We start from the raw sequence: 23,586 nt of genomic DNA on the forward strand, positions 1-23,586 counted from the left end.
AAACGATAAGATATCGCCCATCCCTATCTGCCATCTTGGCACTGTCCTTTCACCCAGATGTTCTCTGGCCAATGATGTACCAACAATGATGGTACCAACAATGATCTGGCCAATGATGTACCACAGTTAATCATCGTAACTGTGAGAATAATCTACACGGGTGCTGTCAAATAATAACATCAACAACTTTCTTTGTTACTACACTCGCACTAGAAAAAGAGCAACTCAGCTCACATTTCCACCCTTTTTTAAATTCTCAACTTTACAAATCTAACAGCTCCTCATCTTCCCATGACATTATGGGAAATGAAACTGGCTGCACACCTCAGAATCTCAGTGGATGCACAGTGTTTCACTCAATACTGTTTGCCTAATAAATGCATTTGTTTTTCGAACATTTGATTACAAATTGTGTCACTTATACTTGGACAAAGCAGCTTGAATATAAACGTGCATGTAAATGTACTTACTGTTACAAATTTAGACATAGCAATCATATATGACATACCTCTTTTTGCATACCATATAGCAGTGAAGTATGCATATTCGAACGTAAGAGGAGACTGATGTACCTGCTCAAATCAGAACCACTGAAAGTGCACATAATCTGAGTGATCTGAGATCAGATTTAGCGCACAGATAGGACTTCCCCACTCCATTTAGCATTTAATTACAGAATTAAATTTTAAAAACAATCATCGTAAACAAGCCATAATCCAGACACAGGCAGGCATTGCATATTATGCGGCTTGATGAAATATGATTAAGCGATTTGGGCAGGTGTGGCAATCCCTCGATCCATTTCCGCAACTCTTCCTAACTTTTCTCCACGGCCCATATTTTTCTCAATGGATAAATTCACAACTGCTGACTTAAGAAATGTCTGCCAGTGAAATCAGCTTGGTTTCCACTAGGAAAGCGCAGCTGCTCGCTCTGCACTACATGAAAGGAAAGCGGCGCTGCTTTGATGTGCGCGAGCGCACCTCTCCCCATTATGAAAAATCCCTGTTAGCATTCTCAATGGCCAGAACGCATCCATTCATACAAGCAATTCATACAGCACGAATGGGCTAACATCGCCAGCGCGATCACACACACACATTACAATCCGTCTCTATTCAAAAACGGAACTGCATAAATATGAATACAAATCCATTAAGCGTGCATACTAGCTCTTCTTAATTCTGCATGCACCGCGGGTAACAGGGGATGCCACTTGTCACTCTGTCAATCAAGCGCATGGATGGGAGCTCAATCGAGTGCCATGGAAACAGCCTAGATAAGGCTGTTCCTCACGTTACCCATAACAAGGGAAATCTGACACCCTTGTTAGCCGTGCAAACACGCCGTCCACTAAAACAAACGCAAACAGCAATATCGTCTCTTTTACAGGCTTTGTAATAAGCGCATTTAATAAAGAGGCACTCACGCTCAAAATCTGAGTCATCGTCCTCGTCATCCTCGTCGCCGTTAGACTCTGTCTGCATCGGTTCGCCATCAAACATCACTCCCTTCCCCCCGGTTTTGGCGGCGGAGGCGGGCCCGTCCCCGTCCTGGCTTCGGGTGTCCCGCAGGCGGGTGAAATACTGCACGGCAAACTCCACCAGGTCCGGCGGCCTCTGGCGCAACACCTCCACTGTGTAGCCTTGAAGCAGCTCCGTCAGACCGACTGGAATCTCAATACTCATGTCTAAACAGTAGTAGGGGGTTTGTGCAGATATCTGACCCTGTTCTAAATGGCTCCTGAACTATGGTACAAAAATATAAATCAATCTGTCCCGTATCAGTGCATGCAGCGGGGTTGCAGCACAAGAAAGCTCACGATGGACTTAGTTAATTTTGGTAGCAAAGGTCAGCTGAAACCAGCCCAACACATAAGACTCTTCGGTTTTTGTTTCCCAAGGTGGGAATTAATCAGACTGAGTAAGTTAGTATATTATAAAGGCTGGCAACTCTGTTTCCTCCTCCTGCTCAATAGATCTCTTGGCAAGGATACTGTAAGTTACTGTGCGTTGAACCAGTGACTTTAAATTAAAATCCCTCCTCTATTGTATCGTATGGTACAAAGTAAGCGATGAATAGCAGTCAAAAGTGCAGTTAATAAGATTAGATGCTGATTAAACCCAGGCTGAGAGTTAGCGATGCAGCTAACGTTATCTGAGTTAGCAGACGAGGCCTTGCCTTTGCACAAAGAGTGTTTAGTTTCTACAGGCAACGTTTTGTTGTCTAATACCTTAATAACGGATGTGCACGAGAGAATAAGCCAGTCGCGTGAAAGAATAAACTTAATATATGTAAATTCAAAGAACTGTTGATATGCTGTATGACAGCTCCGTCTGTCTGTGTCACCAGCGCACGGGTCCCGTCTCTCTTCTCAGTTTTTTCTCCTAGGATTCCCTATTTTGTTGGTCGGTGTAAACACAGCAGGTGTTTTAGAGGAGTGTGGGTAACGGGCTCTACCGGCGAGGTAGCCGTTTCGTCGCCGGGGGCTCGAGAATGAGCGAGGCCGCACCGGGGTGAGTGTGCAGGCGGCCAGGCGCTGACAGGGACACCGGGTGAACCGGACAGAAGAGAGACAGAGCAGGCCTCCTGGTCTTCGGAAATAGGGACAAGTGTCAGCTGCCACCGGAAAGCACGAAACGGCACCCACGGAGACGACTACACCGGCACTCGCGCGCCTCCAAACACGAAACTGCTACGAAAACCCTGGGTAAACTCCAACCTTTGAGAGTTGCAGATATTCGCGTCGCCTGTCGTTGTCAGAGCCGCGGTCCGGAATGGATATGTGTCTGGACGTCGAGTAAAACAAATTTCGCCATGTATAAGCTGCAATTTTCTCGTTTTTTTCCTGTACGAACAGACCGTTGGTGCCTTCTCACGAGGCGCGCACTCTCTCTCCTTCTCCACCGCGCGAACCGCTGAGCCTCGGGGGGCGCGGTCACAGAGTTCGAGAACGAGCCAGAACGTCAAGTCCTGATGGACGTCGGAATTGACCAATCGCAGAGCAGCATGAGATAGTAGCCCCACCCCTTTGAAGAGAGTGTGCAAGATTTAGAAAGTAGATGAAGATGAGTTGATCGCCGAGGCTGTAGTAGGGGGCACAGGCCAGGGACAAATTATGATCTCAAGCAGAGCTGGGTGTTGAGAAATAAACGGAAACACTCTCTCAAAAATACAAGTAAAGGAATAAGTATAGCAAAAGCCCTACGGTGGAGCTGTCTTACACGAAACCTCCATATGAGACTTATCGAGTCATGACTTATATAAATGCGTTGTATATGCAACCATGAAACGTAAATTATTAACTTTTATGATAAAAAATAAAAGCTGATTAAATGATTTGTGCTGCTTTGAAAGCACAAAAACAAGGCTACAATTTAACTGTCCATTCCTAGAAGGGCTCCAAGGAACAAATGATCTCAGATGTACAACTCACGAAACACATTTACGCCAAAAGAGAAGGAGTTCCCTGTCAGTAAATATAGAGCAGTTGATCTATTCTCGGGTCTTCATTCAGGTCGCAGGTAAAGCCGTTGCCATGGCCACACAGCGCCTACCTTTAAATCCTCCAGTCATTTTCCTCGAGGTACCGCTTGCGCCCCCTGCCGGGTAAAAATAGCTCATCTTGACATGAGGATTTCCTCTAATCTTAAAGGGATAGTTCACCCCAAAATGAAAATTGTCACCATTTAATCACCAACATGTTGTTTCAAACCTGATTTTTGTCTTCTTCTGTGGAACACACATTTATTGTATTGGAAAAAAAGGTGTAAGTGAATGGTGATTTTCCTTTTATCATATTTTTTTAATCATATACAGGTGCATCTCAATAAATTAGAATGTCGTGGAAAAGTTCATTTATTTCAGTAATTCAACTCAAATTGTGAAACTCGTGTATTCAATAAATTCAATGCACACAGACTGAAGTAGTTTAAGTCTTTGGTTCTTTTAAAAAATCATCACAATTAAAAGAACCAAAGACTTAAACTACTTCAGTCTGTGTGCATTGAATTTATTTAATACACGAGTTTCACAATTTGAGTTGAATTACTGAAATAAATGAACTTTTCCACAACATTCTAATTTATTGAGATGCACCTGTACTCTTCATAATATGAATAAAGGAATATTAAGGAAATATTAGAAAATAGTGTTGTTAGGGCAGAACTCTCAGTAAAGAGGTATGTTGGTCATCCACAAAAATCTACACATTCTTTGCATGGATATTCTTTGATGGTTATTGCTTTTTCAATATTTTGGCAAATTTGGTTATGCTTTCAGGTACCAATAAACATTTAGAACTTTCACTGTTTCCATTTTTTTTATTTTTTTTATTTATGTATCTATTTATTTATGCTTATTATTCACACACACACACACACATATAAGGAAAAAATAGTAGTAATAATAAATAATAATATGTTTGTACCAAGAGCTCCCAAAAACACAACAAATTCCTTGTGTGTTTGCACACACTTGGTGAATAAAGCTAATTCTGATTCTGATAATTTGAGAGAAAAAGTCAGTTACCTCTAGGCCTCTAAGACTGACACTAAAAGCACAAGCCTGTTGCCTTGGAGAAACTGGGACAGAGGTGCACCAAGGAAACATGCCCACTGGAATAATAGATGTGTGACTATTTTCTAGAACAAATCAGAGTGTAATTTAGTTTTTCACGATATGGTTACTAAAAAAGATCCTTATAATGTATTTTCACTGGAGACTATATAAACTATTTTCCAGGCATAATTATTTCTGGCACTCATATCAAGACCAAACCACAAATCTCTGTTGCACTGGATAGAAGGGGTTCTAGGGGATTTTTGGTGCTTAATCAGAACTCATGACCATATGGTCCAAGTCATGGCACATCACTGGGGTGGGGTCATCTGTTAATGTTCATGAGAAGTTAAAGGCACACAATCAATAAATAAATCAATCAATTAAAAATAATAATTAAAAAAAATATTCACACAGAAGAAATTTCTCAGACAGGAAAGCAAAGCTAAAATCCATTGTGTTGAGATCAGTCTGAAGAATAAAAAATCCACAAAAACTACTTATTATTTAGCATTTAAATTTTATTATTTCATAGACTTTACAATTCAGAGACTATTAACTGGCCATACTGAGAATTATTTAAATCACATTATAGCTTTAATTTCTGTGTTTAATATATTACAGTATTTATGCAACAATTCAGAACACTTTTTATATTAAATGTGCCATTTACTAGGACAGTGCAACTGTAGGAGAGGATTTTTTGATGCCATAGTAAAGGCAAGCAATTCAAATGGACATTTCTAATCCAAATGAATCATTCATTATTGCCCAATGTAAAGATAATATCCTTGAGAATATTAGCCGCTCCTCCAATCACAGGGCTCCTAGTACTTCCACTTTAGGAAGATTTTATAACAGTTACAGAAACAGTCAAGGTCACAGAGGATTATCACTGATAAAGATTTAGTTATTCTACAATTTCTCATAAGATGTGTTACATACATTTCATTTACAAGTGATCCATTTCAAATGATTGAGAGACAATATACTCAATAAAATGCTTAAGTGTGAAACGAACATCCAAACTATAGTTTCTCTCTACATATTCTCTCAACAAACATGCACACTATTTACAATCTTGTGCTGGACACTTCATTTCTGCTCACATTACAGATGTAGTATTATTACATTACATTAATACATTACATCTCACATTACAGATGCAGTATTATTACTAACTGATCTAAATCCGAGAGCTCAATGACAATCTAAAAAATTAAGCTGGAGAATGTTTTTGCTTGTTGCTTCCATTAAAAATACGCCACATTCAGTAAAACCTTCACTGATCTACATTCATAGATAAAATGCCTTTGAGGATTACAGACGAATCTCTGTAACAAAACTCTCCTTTGTCTGAATGAAAACAGTTGCATTAAATGTTAAGCTGGTGTGAACGACTGACCTTTTACAATTTCATGTTGTTTTAGAGCTACAAACCCCATGCGCACCCTGAGGTCTACAATGAGGTCAAAAGCTACTGTGAACATATTATAATTTCAACAGTAACATATTTATTATTAAGTAGTCAAAGTAACGAAATGCTTTTAAAAATAAAGGAATAAGATATGAAAATTCCAGAGCCCATAAGAAAGAATCAGCTGTAAATAGGTTTCATATTAAGTAAATCCAGCTGCAGAACAGCCACTTCCCCATTTACTCCAAGGAATGGAACAGTCTGAGGTGTTTGAAACAGTCAAACCACAAAAGGAAATTTATAACAGACAAAAAACCTTTCCAATTCTCCTTATTGTGGGTATATGTAGTGTATATATGGGAATCTGTGGGATCTTCTGCATAGATGTGTCTGTAGAGATTGTCTAATTGATCTCTTCGAGTGCAATGTTAAATTTGCCCAGCAGACATTTTGCTCTCTGAATGTCTCAAAGCTTGCATATCATTGCTCTCTTGTTGATTTTGATTGCTTCCATTGTCTGCTAAATTACTAAATGTAAATGTAAATGTATTTTCATTCTGTAGGTTCAGTTTGTTTTTCTGCCAAGCCATAAGCAATAAGGTTGAGTTGCCTTGGCAACTGCGAATGCAGTACTACTATTGTCCAGCGGGGGCAGCACTGCATCTCTTATGAGCAGTGGACATCACAAAGAGCAAATTGCAGCTGCTTTCTATTACTGTGGCAACACAAAAGAGAGCTAAGCACCAAGGGCAACCGGGTGATGATTGATGATTGCTATTCAGGGAATATAAACTCCCACAGAACCCTTACTGGCCATATTAAAGCTTAATTGGACCTCTAGGTCAAAGGTCACTTACTAATGACCTCTTATCACCTAGGTAAATTAGAATGAGGGTAGTTTTGTTGGCATGTAGTGCAATCAGACATCTCTTTGTCATAGAGATGAAAGATTCGGTAGAGGGCGGGGCTTAGGCAACTGTGTATGCGGTGATTGACAGCTAAGACCCATGAGGGCTGGGGAGTCTCTCCAGGATCCAAGTGCTCACCTTCTTTAAGACAGACTCAACTGTTTCAGGTAAGTCATGATGTAGGGCATGGTAGGCTTTTTCATACACCTGTTTGTCACAAAAACACATACAGATCTGTGGGTTAGGAAGGAATACACTGTACAAAATTATTGTAATATTAACTGTTAAAGACTGTAAAAATACTACAGTTAATAACTTGTTAAAACAGGACGTTCCCTTACTATATACAGGGAAAAACTGTTTCATGTAACTTACATTGTTTGTCACTATATGTTAAAGGTACAAAACACATTTTAGTAGCAGAATGGCCTTTATAATTCACAGAAAATGGCTGTTGGATTTACTCGTTTAAAATGGGTTATTTTTTGTTTTGTTTTGTTTTGTTGTTATTATTTTGTAATTTACGATTTTAAACTGCAGTTTTTTCCATATATATGTTTACATTTTTTTACTGTATTTTTACAGAATTATTCCAGCAACCACAGCTGCTGGTTTTTCCTGTAAAAATTACAGGATTTTTTTTTTTTTTACAGTGTATGCATGAATATTGGTGGAGGTCTATTATATGTGTTTTTATTCAGAGTACTGCATGAATGTGCATCTGGATCCGGTTATCCTGTGATCTCCAAAACATCTACTGGCAAAAACAACAGCTCAGATCATATTCACAAGTCAAGACTTGAGTTCTGCAGTTTAAAAGCATAGCTCACCCAAAAATAAAAATTCTGTCATCATTTACTCACCCTCATGTTTTTCCAAACCTGTATGACTTTCTGTCTTCGGCAGAACACAAAAGACATTTTGAAGAATGTTTCAACAGTTTTTGTTCATCAAAGTCTTACTAGGCATACTAGAAACTTGCAGACTGGTGTGTTGAGACAAGTTGGAGCTAAACTCTGCAGGACAGTGGCCCTCCAGGACTGAGTTTGGACACCCCTGATATAATGAAAGTCAACAGGGTCCAAAACAACTTTGGACCCCAATGATTTTCATTGCATGGACCCGAAAAAAAACACTGAAACATTTTTCAAAATATATTCTTTTGTGTTCCATACAGTTTTGGATTGAGCAAATGATGACAGAATGTTAATTTTTGCATTTTTTTGGCCCATGTTTATGCACGTTTGATTCACCTTCAGGTTTTTATCAGTGCTCTTGGCCTCATTATACATTAGATGAGTGCCTCCGATGTCACAAAGCTTGTCGGCGTCTCCATGGAGAATGAAGAAGGGCCATGTAATGTTGGGTAATTCTCTCTTGATGCGAGCCGCCGCATCCATCAGCTGCATTCCGAAAGAGACGCGCAGCCCTCCATGATAATTTAGCTCATCTGTGTCATATGCCTCCACCTAATGGACACGTGGAGATTATGTAGGATTACAAACATGATCCTAATATAACAGTAACTCTTTGCTTAAGACTACACTCAGTAAACAGGGTTTTGAACAATTACAATGAAATCTATTTGAGTGTAAGATGTTTATGTTGTCTACTATGGCTGAAAAAATGGGACCAGCTGTTTCTGTGGACATAGCGTTCCAGGGCCAAGATATGAAGAAAATTACATTCATATGTTATCACTATGTATATGCTTCACTCTGAAAGAGTAGGTTTACTGTGTAACTACTGTTTCAACAGCAAAAACAAACAACACTGCCAGATTGTCTACTTAGGCCTATTCAAACACTAACTGTCTGTGAAATTTACGCATATATACATTGCCTGACTTCTACAGAAGACCTTTGACATACATTCCTGTACCTGTTTGGGATCCCGTGAGATCCATTTTGATTCGATCGAACCAAGAGAGAGTTTGGGAGTCAAGCGGTTTAGAATTTTTGCCAGGAAAACCTGCAAAGAATCCAAAAACCCACAGACATTGACGATTTACGACTTACGACGAGAACTGAACATTTCTGTCGCATCAGTTACTGAATGACGGAATTTACATATTTATTTAATTTAATTTACTTTATAGAAACATTCTCAAATTTACAAATTAAACAGCTAACAAAATTTACAATGTTCACATATTGGATAAACAGACAGTAGCCCTGGACTTAATCCACACCTAAAATGTATGAATGTTATTGCTTTAGATAAAATACTGATCCATAAATGGCATTATGTATTATTTAAAAAAAGCAAAAATAATTCACAAAAATCTGTGTGTCTGAAATGATAAAACAATAGATACTCTAAATACTTTCAAATTAGCACAATGGCTATTTGGATACTTTCTCGTTGTTAAATTGAATTGGAACATGTTCAGAGTTTCATTGAATAGATGAAATCACTGCTGCCTGCTACACTGCTGAGAGCTCTACTGCTGTTATTTGACAGCTGACAATTGAAAGCTATTGTTATTTGATTGCATTTAACAGTCTGACTGCAGGGGGCAGCAGATCTAATTTACAGCCTCATGTTTCAGTTGTGGTGGATATTAAATGCAAACAATTGGGGAGAAAGAAGAACTGCTTGTCACTATAGTTCTGTGACTTTTTACCTTGAAAGGTGTAGCAGATTCAGCATTCATTTGAACCATGGGGCCTATGAGAACCACACCTGCAAAATCCTGCGGCCTCTCACATGCGGTCAGAATGGAAATGCTCCCTCCCTGTAGTAAAACAAGACTGTAGACTCAATAATGTCAGCACAATATAGCAGTGTAATAGTAGAGTACTTCCTCACATATATATTCCACAGTTAAAAAATTCCTTCCATTCATTCATTTCCATTACTGGCTATTACTACTGGGGTTATATTATATTTACATTTAACAGTACTCTAAAAGTGGTACACTGTAAATATAATATAAAAGCCAATTACTTAATTTTCTAAACAGCATGTTGTTTTTATAATATCATGCTTAATTTTGGGGTTTTGTATACATTAAAATATATAGCTGTCTTTATATTTTAGGAAGGGCATCCATTGCAAGCTGAACATCATTGGGGTCCTTTGTATCAAAAAGTTTACAAACCCTGCATTAATATTATGTTGGTTATACACTTAATGAAAAATCATCTTTGACAATAAACATGTTTTCCATCCTCACATGAGTAAATATGAGTGAGAAACCTCTAATTTGTAATTTTCTGATGCTCTGCTCCTCTGGTTTCTTCATCTTGTTTCTATTATGATCCTATCTATGAATATTCATGAATAGAGGCCAGGATTCAAAAGAGGTGGAGAGATTAAAGAACAGTTCCCACCACATTTCTAAGAGACTCCAATAATGGGCCGATTTAAGATACTCACTCACACACAAACACTCAGAGCAGACATACAAACCCAAACACACACTCAGTTTAGACACACTACAAATGCACACTAACTCTAGAAGCTTCATCAAAAAAAATAGGTGGTCTGCTTTGATTTGATTATAAGGTAATTGCTTTTTAATTTGGAATTTTTGCATCCCTGGGAGTAACTGGGAGTAAAGTTTCAAATGCACAAACTACACACAGATAATTACACTCAAAACAGCTTGCATCGGTACATGTCTTTCCTTCATACACACACACACTCACACATAGAGAGAGAGAGAGATTATTATCGTTTTCATCTGTAAACATGTGACAGGAAAGCAAATGTTTATTCAGCCAGTAACTTCAGTTCCTCAGGTCACAGGAAGTGAAAAGTACAAGGACATATAGTCCAACGACTGGAGGTAACAAGACACACCTAATTGGAAATTTCTTTACAGGAAGTATTGCGTAAAATCATTTCATTTTCCATATTTCTTATTAAAGACTGGACCAAACCAAATTACATAAGGACCAAACAGACTGGTATTACATAAGATACTAGATTAGAGAGTAAGCAAGTGGAAGACCTAAATTAAAGTCAAGAAAAAGGAAGAGAGATGGAGAGCAGCAGAAACACATTTCATTATTTAGAGTTGGAAAACTCTGAAGGAACAGGAGAGAAGTGCATTGTGGGTATTAACTGTACATAAAGGATTCCTTTACCAGGACACCCGTGCAGTGGGATATTTATACCATACAACTATCCCAGTTCGACTTTGTGATAGTGATGTTCCACAGAAATACAGTGCAGACACATCCAGACACATTTCTAGTCTTTAGGGCTCATGAAGCTTCTTGAGTATGCAGCTGGTCTGTTTTATTAATAGGAACTCTTGAGCAAAAAACAAAGGTAAAGAGCTTCCAGCTGGATTTTTTTGTTCACACTCAGTCATGCACAATTTGGGTTTAACACATACTGAACATTGGAAATGCTACAAAGCAAAAGCAAACATTCTTCCTGTGTCCTCCACCCCATGAGTCACAGACAGTTCAAAATAGTTTACTTTATCTTTTCCAACAGTCGTAAATAGCTTGGAATAGTTATTAAACAGAGTGTTAAATGTTAGCATAGAAATTTCCCCTCTAAAAATATTTACACCTTTTGTGACATGTCTGATTCTCAGAAAGAATTTTAATATAAATGTAGGAAACATGTAAATATGAATGAGGCATTTGCACACTTGTTGGTGGCTGCCAAAAACAGAGCTGCATGAAAGCATGAATACTAAGCCAAATAATGAGAAAGAACCAAATTGCCTATCACAGCTATGCTGATGATACCCAGATTTACCTAGCCTTATCACCAAATGACTACAGCCCCATTGACTCCCTCTGCCAATGCATTGATGAAATTAACAGTTGGATGTGCCAAAATGTTCTTCAGTTAATCAAGGTGAAAACTGAAGTCATTGCATTTGGAAACAGAGATGAAGTTCTCAAGTAAATAAATTTGCCTTGCCTTGAATACAATACAACACAAATCAATATGTAAAATAAAATATTAAAATGCCCCAAAATTTTGATCACATGCCTAACTACGCAAAAAGTTCCTTTGGTTAGGGAAATACAAGTGTGGTCTACTCTCTTTCGCTTACATTAACGTATATTCACTCTCACTCACAGTCATAGCTTTTACACTGAAAATGTAGGATTATTTGTCATCTAATCTTGAGAACCATCGTTCTTGGTGTGAACAGGCCTATAAAAGGCATTTGACCCCTGTCTGCTTATAGAAAAACACGGTGAACTGGTTTCAAAATCTGTTGACGGTGTCCTACCATTGAGTGTCCAATGATGAAGACTGGCAGATTGGGGTACCGGCCCTTCATGATGTCAATGTGCTGGAGGGCATCTCTGATGTAAATCTGAAAGTTTTTGATATCCATTCTCTCACCTTCACTCTGGCCATGACCAACTGAGACAGAAAGAGAAAGAGAATTATACTCAAAACATATGTTTCCCCTCACTCGTGTCTTTGTATATCAGCTCTCCTTTTAAACAGGAGATAAAAGAAGACTGTCACTCGTAACGCCATGCCAACAGCTCACAAAGAGCGCAGGAAATTTGGGCAAACAGCTGACATGATATTTAGTCAAGCAAATTAACATAAAATGAATAATGGAACAAACAAATGAATAGAATAAAATAGAATAGAATAGAAATTTCAAAAAGCATGTTACAGACATACTGAAAGGTGAGACTGCATGTTAGAGGAGGAGAGAAACCGAAAGAATGAAACCGATAGAGAGAGACTGACTGTAGTGGTTTCTGTTTGTTGTATTTCAATAGAACCAATTACTCACACCGAGACACCAGACAGTCAAATCACACACTCACACAACCCCAACTGCTCATCACAAGGCGGCTTGCTGTCTCCCTGTGTGAATCATTAGTTACCATGGCACTGCCACAAAACCGCTTTAACATTCTGTACACATAGCACCTGCTATTTTCTATATTCTCTACATGTTACATTTCATTTTTGTCATTTCTAAACCACTCTAAACCCAGGATGTCCATGCCCACAACATCTGTTATCAATGACAGGAAAAATGGGTGGAGGAATTACAAGGAATCAAATGTGGGCGTAAATACATTTTTCACCCCACACTCTCACAGCCTCATAATGAGCACGCCCTGCTACACCACCCAAAACACTGCTGCACTGTTGCTAACCAACAAATCTGTGTGTTGGGGATTTTAGCCATTTGATTAGGAGTCTGCCACTCACCGTGATCGTGGGCGAACACCAGAATACCATGCTGGGTCAGGCTGTGAGCAATGTCAGCATATCCCCCACAGTGCTCTCCTGCTCCATGGGCAACAAACACCAGCGCCCTGGTGGAGGAAAACACAGATTATTGATTTGGGAAGGGAATTGAAAGAATTTAACAAATCTGGTTCTGATTCCTTTTAACAATTCCAGTTCCTTAACGGTTTCCAAACAATTTATTTATTAGTTATAAGAAAGAAATGAATGAACAACAACAATTACAACAATTGTGTTTAACAAAAAACTGTGTATTTACACAGACTTTTCCCAGTCTTTTTGACATAAATGCAATCCTATTAAACAACAATACTAAACAAACCAAAATGTGGTAACATATTTTATTCATTTATGTGATAAAATACTACTGACAAAACTGCTAAAAATGTACATCTGTTATATGCTATACTATATGTTGTCGTATGAACAACCGGTCAGTAACAACATAAGTATCACAATTAGTTCTATGAGTTTCAATTCTCACTTGACTATTTTTGAGTCATTAGTGTGGGATTTGGTCATTTCGAATTGGGACTACATTGGTTTCTCTGAATGGTTTTTATTCTCTAAAAATAACCGAATTACTAGATTTATTCCTTCGGTAACTGATCTACACTGGTGGTCACATTGTCTCAACTATCTGATAATAATTATAGTTTACTAAGTACACACAAACAACACTGATTTATAATTTGTATTTAATTGTTTACGATATAGAGCATAAATAAAACAAATTGCAAATGCGTAGTGTACAAGCTAAAGGTATCAGGCTAATCGGGTATCTGTATGCTATGCTTGTACATAAGTTGACTAAATACAGACACATCCTACTAACAGTCTCCCACCAGAATAACAAGATATGCTCATTAGTAACATACACACTAAAACCCATAAAAAAATAAGGCAGAAGGAGAGAGAGAGAGAGATGGGGAATAGTTTTATTAGATCCAAACTTGTGCAGATTTGTTGACCTCAATGCAGCCTCTAATCAGTAACAAAACGAGTCTTTGTAAATGTATAATGGGCTCACATGGTCTCAGAGGACTGAGAGTGTGCATCTTTACTTCTATTTGGAGAAACTGCTAATCGTTCTATCCATCTCTCTGTCATACTCAGAAATGTATTTACTAAAAATAAAGCCTCTCAGTCTCAAACTACGAGCTGGTACTGGTGTAAGATAAAATGCTATGCTTGTACATAAGTTGACTAAATACAGACACATCCTACTAACAGTCTCCCACCAGAATAACAAGATATGCTCATTAGTAACATACACACTAAAACCCATAAAAAAAATAAGGCAGAAGGAGAGAGAGGGAGAGATGGGGAATAGCTTTATTAGATCCAAACTTGTGCAGATTTGTTGACCTCAATGCAGCCTCTAATCAGTAACAAAACGAGTCTTTGTAAATGTATAATGGGCTCACATGGTCTCAGAGGACTGAGAGTGTGCATCTTTACTTCTATTTGGAGAAACTGCTAATCGTTCTATCCATCTCTCTGTCATACTCAGAAATGTATTTACTAAAAATAAAGCCTCTCAGTCTCAAACTACGAGCTGGTACTGGTGTAAGATAAAATGGAAGTGTCTGTGTGTGTGTTTGTGGTTATGTTCATCCTTAGATCAAAAAGCTTTTGTCCTTGAACCCTGAGAATGGAGTTTGCAAGGCAGACAGAGAGACTACTGTGTGTGTTTGCTAGTGTGTGCGTGTGTGCACGTCTTTGGAATTCCAAAACAGATCTAAAGTAGGTAAACTACAAAGTTACAAGCATCAAGGGCAGAGTGGAGATAAACAGAAAATGAAAAAACTGTGTGCCTGTACAATTTGGGCTATACTTGTGAGGGACGTATTTGTGTGTGTAATTTGGCATTGCACTGACAGCTGTATAAATATCCATGTTTGGTAGTAGAATTCTTCTCCAAATGCCATTAGACACAAGAGAATGAACCACGCTGACCAGCATGACCCAATTTATCGGCCTGTGTTTCAATACTTTGCATGGGTTCAATGCCCAGAATATCTATTGAGCGATCTGTCAATCATTACTGGGGTCATACAATGGGCTACTGTGGTCTTTTCAACTTTCACCCACTTCCTGTTTCGCTGGCTGCATCTGGTGGCATCAGCACTGGACATGTGCATGTAAGCGACTGTAAAAGGACATTGTGCGATGATGTCTGGGCTGTAAGCACAGTAGTTCTGTTAAATGTTAAACCAAGTAGTGAAGTGGTGAACTCTGTGTAAACAGTTTGACTCTTCAGCTGCTCACGTCTGTCATGCCAATTCTTTTAAGTGGAAGTTCAACTTCCAACAGACAACCTTACTACGTTCATGTTTACTTTCAAAGGTTGGTTTGGTGTAGACGTCGAGCGAGTGAGTGCTAGGAGGTCCACAACCAATTTAAGAGAAAAAATGATTTTACAAAATGTACTTTCAGGGCTGTCAATGGTAACATGTTCACTTAAAATATTAATGAAATATGTTTAACGTATAGCTTTTTTTGTACAATCACATTTACCAAAATTGCTAGCATTACGATTTAATTCTGCTCTTACAAAGGCTGAAATTATGAAGATTAATTTTATTGTATTGACAGTAAGACATTTTTTTTTTTGCTGAATCTAGTTTGAAGAAGTCAGAAAACAAATATTGATTTTTACTTTTTTTGTAACAATTGTTATATTTTGTTTTATTATAATATCACATTTATATTAGTAATAATACTTTTGGATTATCCTTTTTCGGATTTTCCTCACACAGTATAAACAGTTTTTTTATACATAAAATATACACATGCCTTTATATTTTAGGAAGAAATGGCTCATATTTGGGTTTGAAAACCCCTGATTTAGACTATATAAAATGTCTACACTAAACGTGTAAAAATCTTGTCAGGTGGGATTCAAATTTGGGTTATCTGGCTTCATTCAGAGGATGTTACATAATACAAAAAAAAGCATACATATGGGATCAGTTTATTGTAGCAGGATGCATAGCATTCAGTAATTACCATGTCCTACCGCCCTAAGCTGAGATGCTTCTAAACATCTAGTAAACATACCCACAGAACCTTCAAACGATCAAACACAGGCTAAATATTTCACCATAAACAGAATGACAGAGTGCAGCAGAGGAGATCCTGGTAGCGTTCCTTCAGATGTTTGATATAAACATGTCTGATGCCTGCATTACCTTCATGTTAGCTGCTCTGAATCTTTCACATTCAGTCACATGGGAAGCTACATCTTACATTTCCCAAAACAAAATATTTGTGGTTTTATGACATTTCACTGAAGATCACATGGTTTTGTGGAATATCAGTTTACTCTTATTATATACACACATGAACATGTACAGATACACACACATACACACACACACTTGTCATACTGTTGCTGACAAGCATTAGAGATCAAATTAGTCTGAGAGAGGGGACGAGGTGGTAACTATGGTAACGGCATGCTCTCCTGGGCCGCACTACGGCCACTTCAGGGTGTATAGTTGATGGCAAAACAACAGCTCTGTAACAGTAGGCATAAAGAGTTTGACCTGCTTGACATAATCATGGCACCCACACAAACACTGCCTATCGTACAGTTTTTTTAAAATGCTTACACACAGTTTTTTAAACTATGGCTCCATTTCTCAAAACTCTACACACAAAACCACAAAACCACAAAACACACACACAGCATGCAAACCATCACACATATCTTGCAAAAGCAACACTTCATTCAAAACTATTATAACTCTTCTAAAAATGTTATTTTTGCGTAGTAACTGTACACACAAACATAAAATAATTAGCCACATACACGCTAAACTACACACAGATGTGAAAAATGTAAAACACTACTCTCGTGTGTCTTTTGCTTGTTCAGTGTGCAGTGGAGAGTACAGGATTTTGTCATAGCACTCGCACATACATACAGTATGTATGTACAACTGATGAATTTTACACAGTTATGCAACTGAACTGAATCAATACTGAACTGACTTAAGCTGTATAATGACACTATTGACTTGTTAGAGCTGCTTTACAGCAGAATTTGAATTTGATACTATTGTGAAGCTGCTGTGAAGCAATCTATATTGTATAAAGCAATTTAGAAATAAAGTTGACTTTCTGACTTGGCTTGTATGCATATTCAGTGTGTATAAATATATATATATATTGTGGAGGAACATACACGCTAAACTACACACAGATGTGAAAAATGTAAAACACTACTCTCGTGTGTCTTTTGCTTGTTCAGTGTGCAGTGGAGAGTACAGGATTTTGTCATAGCACTCGCACATACATACAGTATGTATGTACAACTGATGAATTTTACACAGTTATGCAACTGAACTGAATCAATACTGAACTGACTTAAGCTGTATAATGACACTATTGACTTGTTAGAGCTGCTTTACAGCAGAATTTGAATTTGATACTATTGTGAAGCTGCTGTGAAGCAATCTATATTGTATAAAGCAATTTAGAAATAAAGTTGACTTTCTGACTTGGCTTGTATGCATATTCAGTGTGTATAAATATATATATATATTGTGGAGGACATTTTATTTTTATCTGAAATATTATTATTAGTAGGAGTAGTATTTGCTTTACTGTATTAAAGAGTGCTCTGTCTCTGAGTGCTTCAGTTTGGTCAACTATGCTTGAGTTTTTGATGAGCTGAGAGATAACAGGAAATCTGTTTAGGCGAGACACTGCAGGTGAATAGGGTAAAAAAAATAACTACTACTTATCACCTTACTTACCCAGTTGATTGATTACATTGATAATTGCAAACATTTTTTGTATTACAAGTTTTCTAAAATGTTATGTTTAAATATGCAAATGAGGCATTATTTAATGAAATATGCGCTAATTTGCATACATTTCTAGTACAAAAATCTGAATCGGCCAGAAAACAACATATTTTCACAATTTTGGGGGAAATAAAATGTTGTATATAATCAAACAAATTATATATGAACAAATCCCTCTGTAAAAACCTTCAGGATATAGACAGGAATAAAAATGTAAAGTTTGGTGTGTGTAAGTGCTACTGAAGTGGAGATTTATGGCTCAGTGTAGGAGAAAAAACTCATTTTGAGAAAACGGCCTTTAAAAATATGTATTGTAATTGAAATCTATTGACACAAATAGATAAAAGTGCTATAAAAGAAACACTTAACAGTGTCTTTTGAATGTTTTCTTTCCACTAGTCTGAAAAGCCAAAAAGCCCAAAATCTCAAAATTGACAGGTGCATGAAAAAACAGTGCTTTTGCCTGCAGTGTCTCCCCTTAATGTGTGTGTGTGTGCAAGACAAGTGTGAGATGAGAAATGCTATTTTATACCTAGCTTCTTAGAAGATGTGTGAGAAACACTGAGTTTTTATTTCAAAGTGAACAAATTATGTGTAAGTGTTTTCATGATCACTGGGTGTAGGTCATCAGTAAATGAGTGTGGCATTTAAATGGCAGTGTTTCCCAAATTAAACAAAAGAGCTGTTAGTTTTGAATGATGTGTGTAATGTAGAGAACTGCGTTTAGAGTTTTGTAAAAAGTTTGTTTTACAATAGCAAACTGAGTTTGAAGCACATAATGTGCTTGTAGTTTTGCAGGCTTGGCCTAAAGATTAGGTATATGAGTGAATGGTTTCACCGAGTGGGCCTCAAGTACCACTTTTAGTGTATACGCAATTTTTAAAAACTGTATTGCAGATGGAAGCATCTGACAAACCAACATACTAAAAAATGTGACCTATTTTTAAAATGACTAAGGAGAACCACAGCTGATGACACTATAGTAAAAAAGTGTAGCAGATCTGTACTTTGAGAGTGTGTGTGTCTATAAGTGGACATAAAGAGGCCATGAGCAGGGGCTTTCGACTCATGGAAACCAAGACATTCCCTTCAGCGTTCACCGCATATACTGAGTGGGCCCCTTTCTCATTCACTTTAACGGAGTATCAGGACGGTATACTGTAGTCATTTAACAAGATAATGTTTATGAGAAACTGGCTTTATATCACTTAAAAACCATTGTGAGTGAAAGCAGGCACTGCCTGTAAGATATAAATTCTCTATAAAATAAACTATTAATATGTCGGTTAATTTGCACGGCATGTGATGTCAACTGGGCAGCACCCATGAGAAGCCGGCCAGCTGAGTGTAAAATAAAACAGCTTTTTGTAGAAGATTGGTATGTCTGGAGTCTTCATTTCATTCAGTTTGCATCACTTTAATGTTGTTTCTCCAAAATGTTGTTCATATTTTTTGAATGTTTCCAGCATAACTTATCAGCGGTATACAGCACATCCAGTGTGTTTCACAAACAAACAAATCTTTTAAAGAATCATTTAAAAAGACTCATCATACATCCAAATATGTCTACTTTCTCGCTAAACAGACAAGTATTATGTCACAAATATTCTTGAAAAAGTAGGTAAAATGTACCCAGAGGACCTACTACTTCCGAAAATATCCAGACATGGACACTTTACTATCCCATGAGGCAGTGTTCGAACTATACCGTGGATTTTGGGGGAGCTCACTTGTTTTTTTTTTATAACGGGGGGGGGGGGGTTGCGCGTGCCTCAAAAGAGGGCTTACAATGAATTATGAAGCTTCAGGAGAGATGTTGTGAATGGCAGTGAAGCGATTTCGGATGCAGCTTCATCAACTGGAGTTATCAGTTTGAATCCTTCATTGAATTCACTTAAGTTATCATTTTCAGTGTTCGTAAAGTGGGTTTTTCATGAAATATAAATTAGAAACATTACTCACTTGTTCATATGACATGATGCATTTGCAACAGCGTTTTTACTATATTATTGTTATTATTATAAATTATTTTTGTTTGTAATAAAACATTAAAACATACTGCATTCTTTATTGAATTTATATGTGGAATATTTTATTTAGCAGTACATTTATATATTCCTAACTGCACCTTTAAAAACAGGATTTTACAAGAAACTTCCCTCGTCTATTTCCTCACTCATCAGCTAGACATCATGTGATGGGGCCAACAGTTTGCAAAAGAGATAAAAGAGAACCACGCAGAAAATCTCAGATCATCAACCCAACTGTTAACGTTTACTGCAAATATGAACCTGCTCTGTTATAGCCTGCTTGTAGTTATGAATGTGTGTCGCGTTTTAAAGTAATCGTTAAGGTGCTGGAATGGAAAGGCAGACTCTTCAAAGTGGGCTAAAAATAGCCTAAGCTCGGTAAGGAAACATCCGTAGACACTTATCAGCCTCTCGTCCTGCTCTACTGGAGGCTGCAACGGGAGAATATTTCGCTTTATCCCAAGAGGCCTGACCTGTGTCTGTTTTGCATATGAATGTCTCGCACTTACTTTGGCTGACTGTCGGGCTCCCAGTAACGGCAGAACAGGTGCAGTCCGTCGGCGTTGACGATGTGCGGCAGGTCGGTGTAAGGGACACCTTGCGGTGACAGACGATTCCCCTCGGGTTCCGGCATGTCCCCTCCGAGGGCTGAGTCTGAAATAAACAGACGGAGCGCTGTCAGAAGCTCGCTGCTGTACCAGTATGAAACAGCAGCGACTAATAGGCAGGTGGCTAGCATATGCATTCCGGGAATTTCATTCATCTGATGCAGCGCAACGTGCAGCGACCGGCAGAATGTTTTAAATGACAGTCGCTTAGTCAGAGCGGACCGGAGAGATAACACTGACTGTCCTGATCCCTTAGCAACATGTACACAAGCACTGCATGACTGTTTGTGACTGACAGCATGCCAAGAGGGAGACAGTGAGAGAAGCTGCCAGTGCCAATGCATCGACCTGCCAATTAATTTGAGCCCAATCTATTAAGGCTATTTGGGTCGATAGAGAATCGAGGCCAGCACTGACTGCTTTAGTATAGGCACAGTTAAGCGGCCCATTCTCTCAACCCGGAGAAACACTGAATGACAGGACACACGTTTAGGTGTTTTCATGCGTTAGCCTTACACAGCCTATAGTTCTCGACCAATACTGTTTTTATTTACGACAGATACAGAATATCATGTTTGCATAACCAATTTGCAGAATTGATTATTAATTTTACACAATAATAACTAAAAATTATTACAATATAACAACAATAAAAGCATGTTAATTGTGAATTCTTAATAATTAGTTCCGTTAAATTACACAGTACCGCCGCTCCCTATACGCAGAGTACGCAGTTTGCGTAGGGCACCAACTCCAGGGGGGCATCCCAGTAGCTCAAAGAAAAAAAAATCGTTCTATATTAATATTAACATATACATATACGTAAATAAAAATATAAACATGAACATATATACATAATTATAAAAATGCGTTTTACGGTGAATGCAGTAGACAGGCGAAGCACACGTGACGCGCCATTCCCGCATCCGCGCCCGCGCTCGCTCTCACCTCATGTTTGCGGCTGACTGCAAATGATCACAACTTTTTTTGTAAATTTTTTTTATTGCTTAATGTACATAACGCAAATGATCACAACTGATGGACAACTATGCCCGGGAAAAGACATCAGTAGTCCGGCGCCGAGATAAGAAAAAGAAGGAAAAAAAAGCCCAAGATGAAGCTCGTGCATCACTTTTAGGTACGTTCATAATCATGTGAAACTTTTTTGGATGTTGACGTTAATAACGTGTATAATAATATCACCGCCGCATCTGCCTTAATATTCTCTCAGTTTCCAAGTTCCCTTACGAAAATTAGGCCTAACCATAATTTTACTATGAATAAAAAAAAATAAAAAAAAACTTGGTTCTTGTAGCAATGGTAACCACAAATTAACCATGGTTTTGATACTTCAAATCGCTTCAAATAATAATTTACGAAGTATTCAGATAATATTTTTGTGGTAATAAAAACAGACCTAAGCGAACAACAACCTTTAAAATGACATAAAATGCATTATATAAAAACAATGAGGCAATAATGATTGGTTAATCCTTAATATTGACCAAACATTTAATTAAAATATCCACTTAATATTTAATGTTTGGCCACCTTTTTGCGATAGAAATGCTAGCCTCTATAATTTCTTCAACAAAAGCATGTGGACATCACAACATGTACAAAAACTAATCCTTGGTTTTATCGTAGTAAAACTGCTTAATTTTCTTTTGTATGATTTCTGAATGCTTGAGACTATAAAATCAATCAGACAAATGTATTAGTAAAATCATAGCCATAGGCGACTGTCTAGCTACAATTTGTAAATAATACAATTTAATTACAATTTAGTTATTTACTTTTATATTTTATTAAAGTTCTATTTTGGCCCCTATAGTAGGCCTAGGTGTTTTTTTTTTTCTTCCATAATATTTTGGGGAGGGGGCACAACAATACAATTCTGCTTAGGGCACCCATTTGGCCAGCAGCGGCCCTGAAAATTACGTCGTTTTGCCATCTAAATGTCAATTTTTTATTTTCACAGTCTATTTGTTTGTCTAAGTTTAAAATGCAATGCCTTTCTCAGCTAAGTGTTGAAAAATAATCCATAACAATCCACCAAACCGATTATCGGTCTACAGTCTATTAATGATAATTAACAATAGCCTAATTATTAATGCCGTTTTATTTATGCAATGTTAATTGTCCTTTTTTTTTCAAATTTATTTTCACATGTCTATACGTCTTCAAAATGCTATGCATTTCTCAGCTGACTAAGTGTCAGTATCCGTAAAAATGTCACCAAACGGGTCTGCTTTTTAAGAGCCTAATTCTTTCTAGTTTTGATTATATTTGTGCCCATAACAAAGATAAATGGTCATAGGTGTGGAGAACTATTTAACAAATCTGTTTTCTGCCCTAAAACAAATCTGTTTTCTGCCCCTAACATGTAAACACGCCGTTTCTTTAAGGAACGTGAATTCCCGTGACTCGGTGCACGTGCCTGTCTTAGATTATGTCTGTATTAAACAGTGCTTGGCAAAGGTGATTCCCCATTATTTAATACAGAATCATATTTACTAGATATTAAAAAAACACAAAAACAAATTCAACCAACCACCTACCTGAACCTGCTACAGACTGAATGCTGGAGACAGAAATCAAGTCAACTTTTCGAGTCAGTGGTCCGGTATCGGAGCCGGTCGTTGACAGCGGCGCTCAGCCTGCTGCTGTTTCCCGCACTGGGCTCAACTCTGATCCGCTCACACACAGATGCTGAGCGGCCGCCTTATGGGTGGAGAAATAATGAAAGGGGAGCTGTGTGAGAAACCGCCAACACATACATACGAAACTCACTCACTCTCTCTCTCTCTCTCCACCCCCCCCCCTCTTTATTTCTCTGCCTCAGCCTCCCTCTTCCGTTCACTCTTTTATAGATAGACATAGCAGGCATCACATTCGTTACAGCTTAATGAGATTTATTAAACTCATTCATCTTCATATGTCGACTGTCTTTCAATAAGTCTTGAGAGAGCTAAGCTTCAGGTATGAGACTAATGCTGTTCAGTACTGGAGTTGTTTTCTAGTCTTTGTGTGATATACAGATGA

At 37.9% G+C, this 23,586-nt stretch overlaps 2 protein-coding genes across 4 annotated transcripts in view; both read right to left on the reverse strand.

The window, feature by feature from the left end:
* The window catches only part of LOC107711958 (cAMP-dependent protein kinase type II-alpha regulatory subunit-like), a 32,153-nt gene extending 29,230 nt beyond the window's left edge, over window positions 1-2,923 (reverse strand). The window contains exon 1 of the mRNA XM_016517060.1: window positions 1,430-2,923. Within this exon, the coding sequence (XP_016372546.1) occupies window positions 1,430-1,688 (259 nt within the window). The 5' untranslated portion in view covers window positions 1,689-2,923. The remainder of the gene's footprint in view (window positions 1-1,429) is intronic.
* A 3,627-nt stretch (window positions 2,924-6,550) lies between these two features.
* On the reverse strand, window positions 6,551-23,285 carry LOC107711959 (monoglyceride lipase). Of its 3 annotated transcripts, none has more exons than XM_016517063.1 (8): window positions 23,103-23,285; window positions 20,443-20,587; window positions 13,048-13,154; window positions 12,095-12,231; window positions 9,512-9,622; window positions 8,767-8,856; window positions 8,139-8,354; window positions 6,551-7,092 (listed from the first exon to the last, which is right to left on the reverse strand). In XM_016517063.1, the coding sequence occupies exons 2-8, from the start codon at window positions 20,565-20,567 to the stop codon at window positions 6,976-6,978; spliced, it is 903 nt and encodes a 300-aa protein (XP_016372549.1). In that variant the 5' UTR covers window positions 20,568-20,587; window positions 23,103-23,285; the 3' UTR covers window positions 6,551-6,975. The 3 variants fall into 3 exon arrangements, with proteins under 3 accessions (XP_016372549.1, XP_016372548.1, XP_016372547.1); XM_016517062.1 differs by lacking the exon at window positions 23,103-23,285 and adding an exon at window positions 21,419-21,483; XM_016517061.1 differs by lacking the exon at window positions 23,103-23,285 and having other exon boundaries at window positions 20,443-20,798.
* Window positions 23,286-23,586: the final 301 nt, after the last annotated feature.

Source organism: Sinocyclocheilus rhinocerous, unplaced genomic scaffold (assembly GCF_001515625.1).
Source record: "Sinocyclocheilus rhinocerous isolate Xijiao unplaced genomic scaffold, SAMN03320098_v1.1 scaffold1168, whole genome shotgun sequence".
Classification (NCBI taxonomy): Eukaryota; Metazoa; Chordata; class Actinopteri; order Cypriniformes; family Cyprinidae; genus Sinocyclocheilus; species Sinocyclocheilus rhinocerous.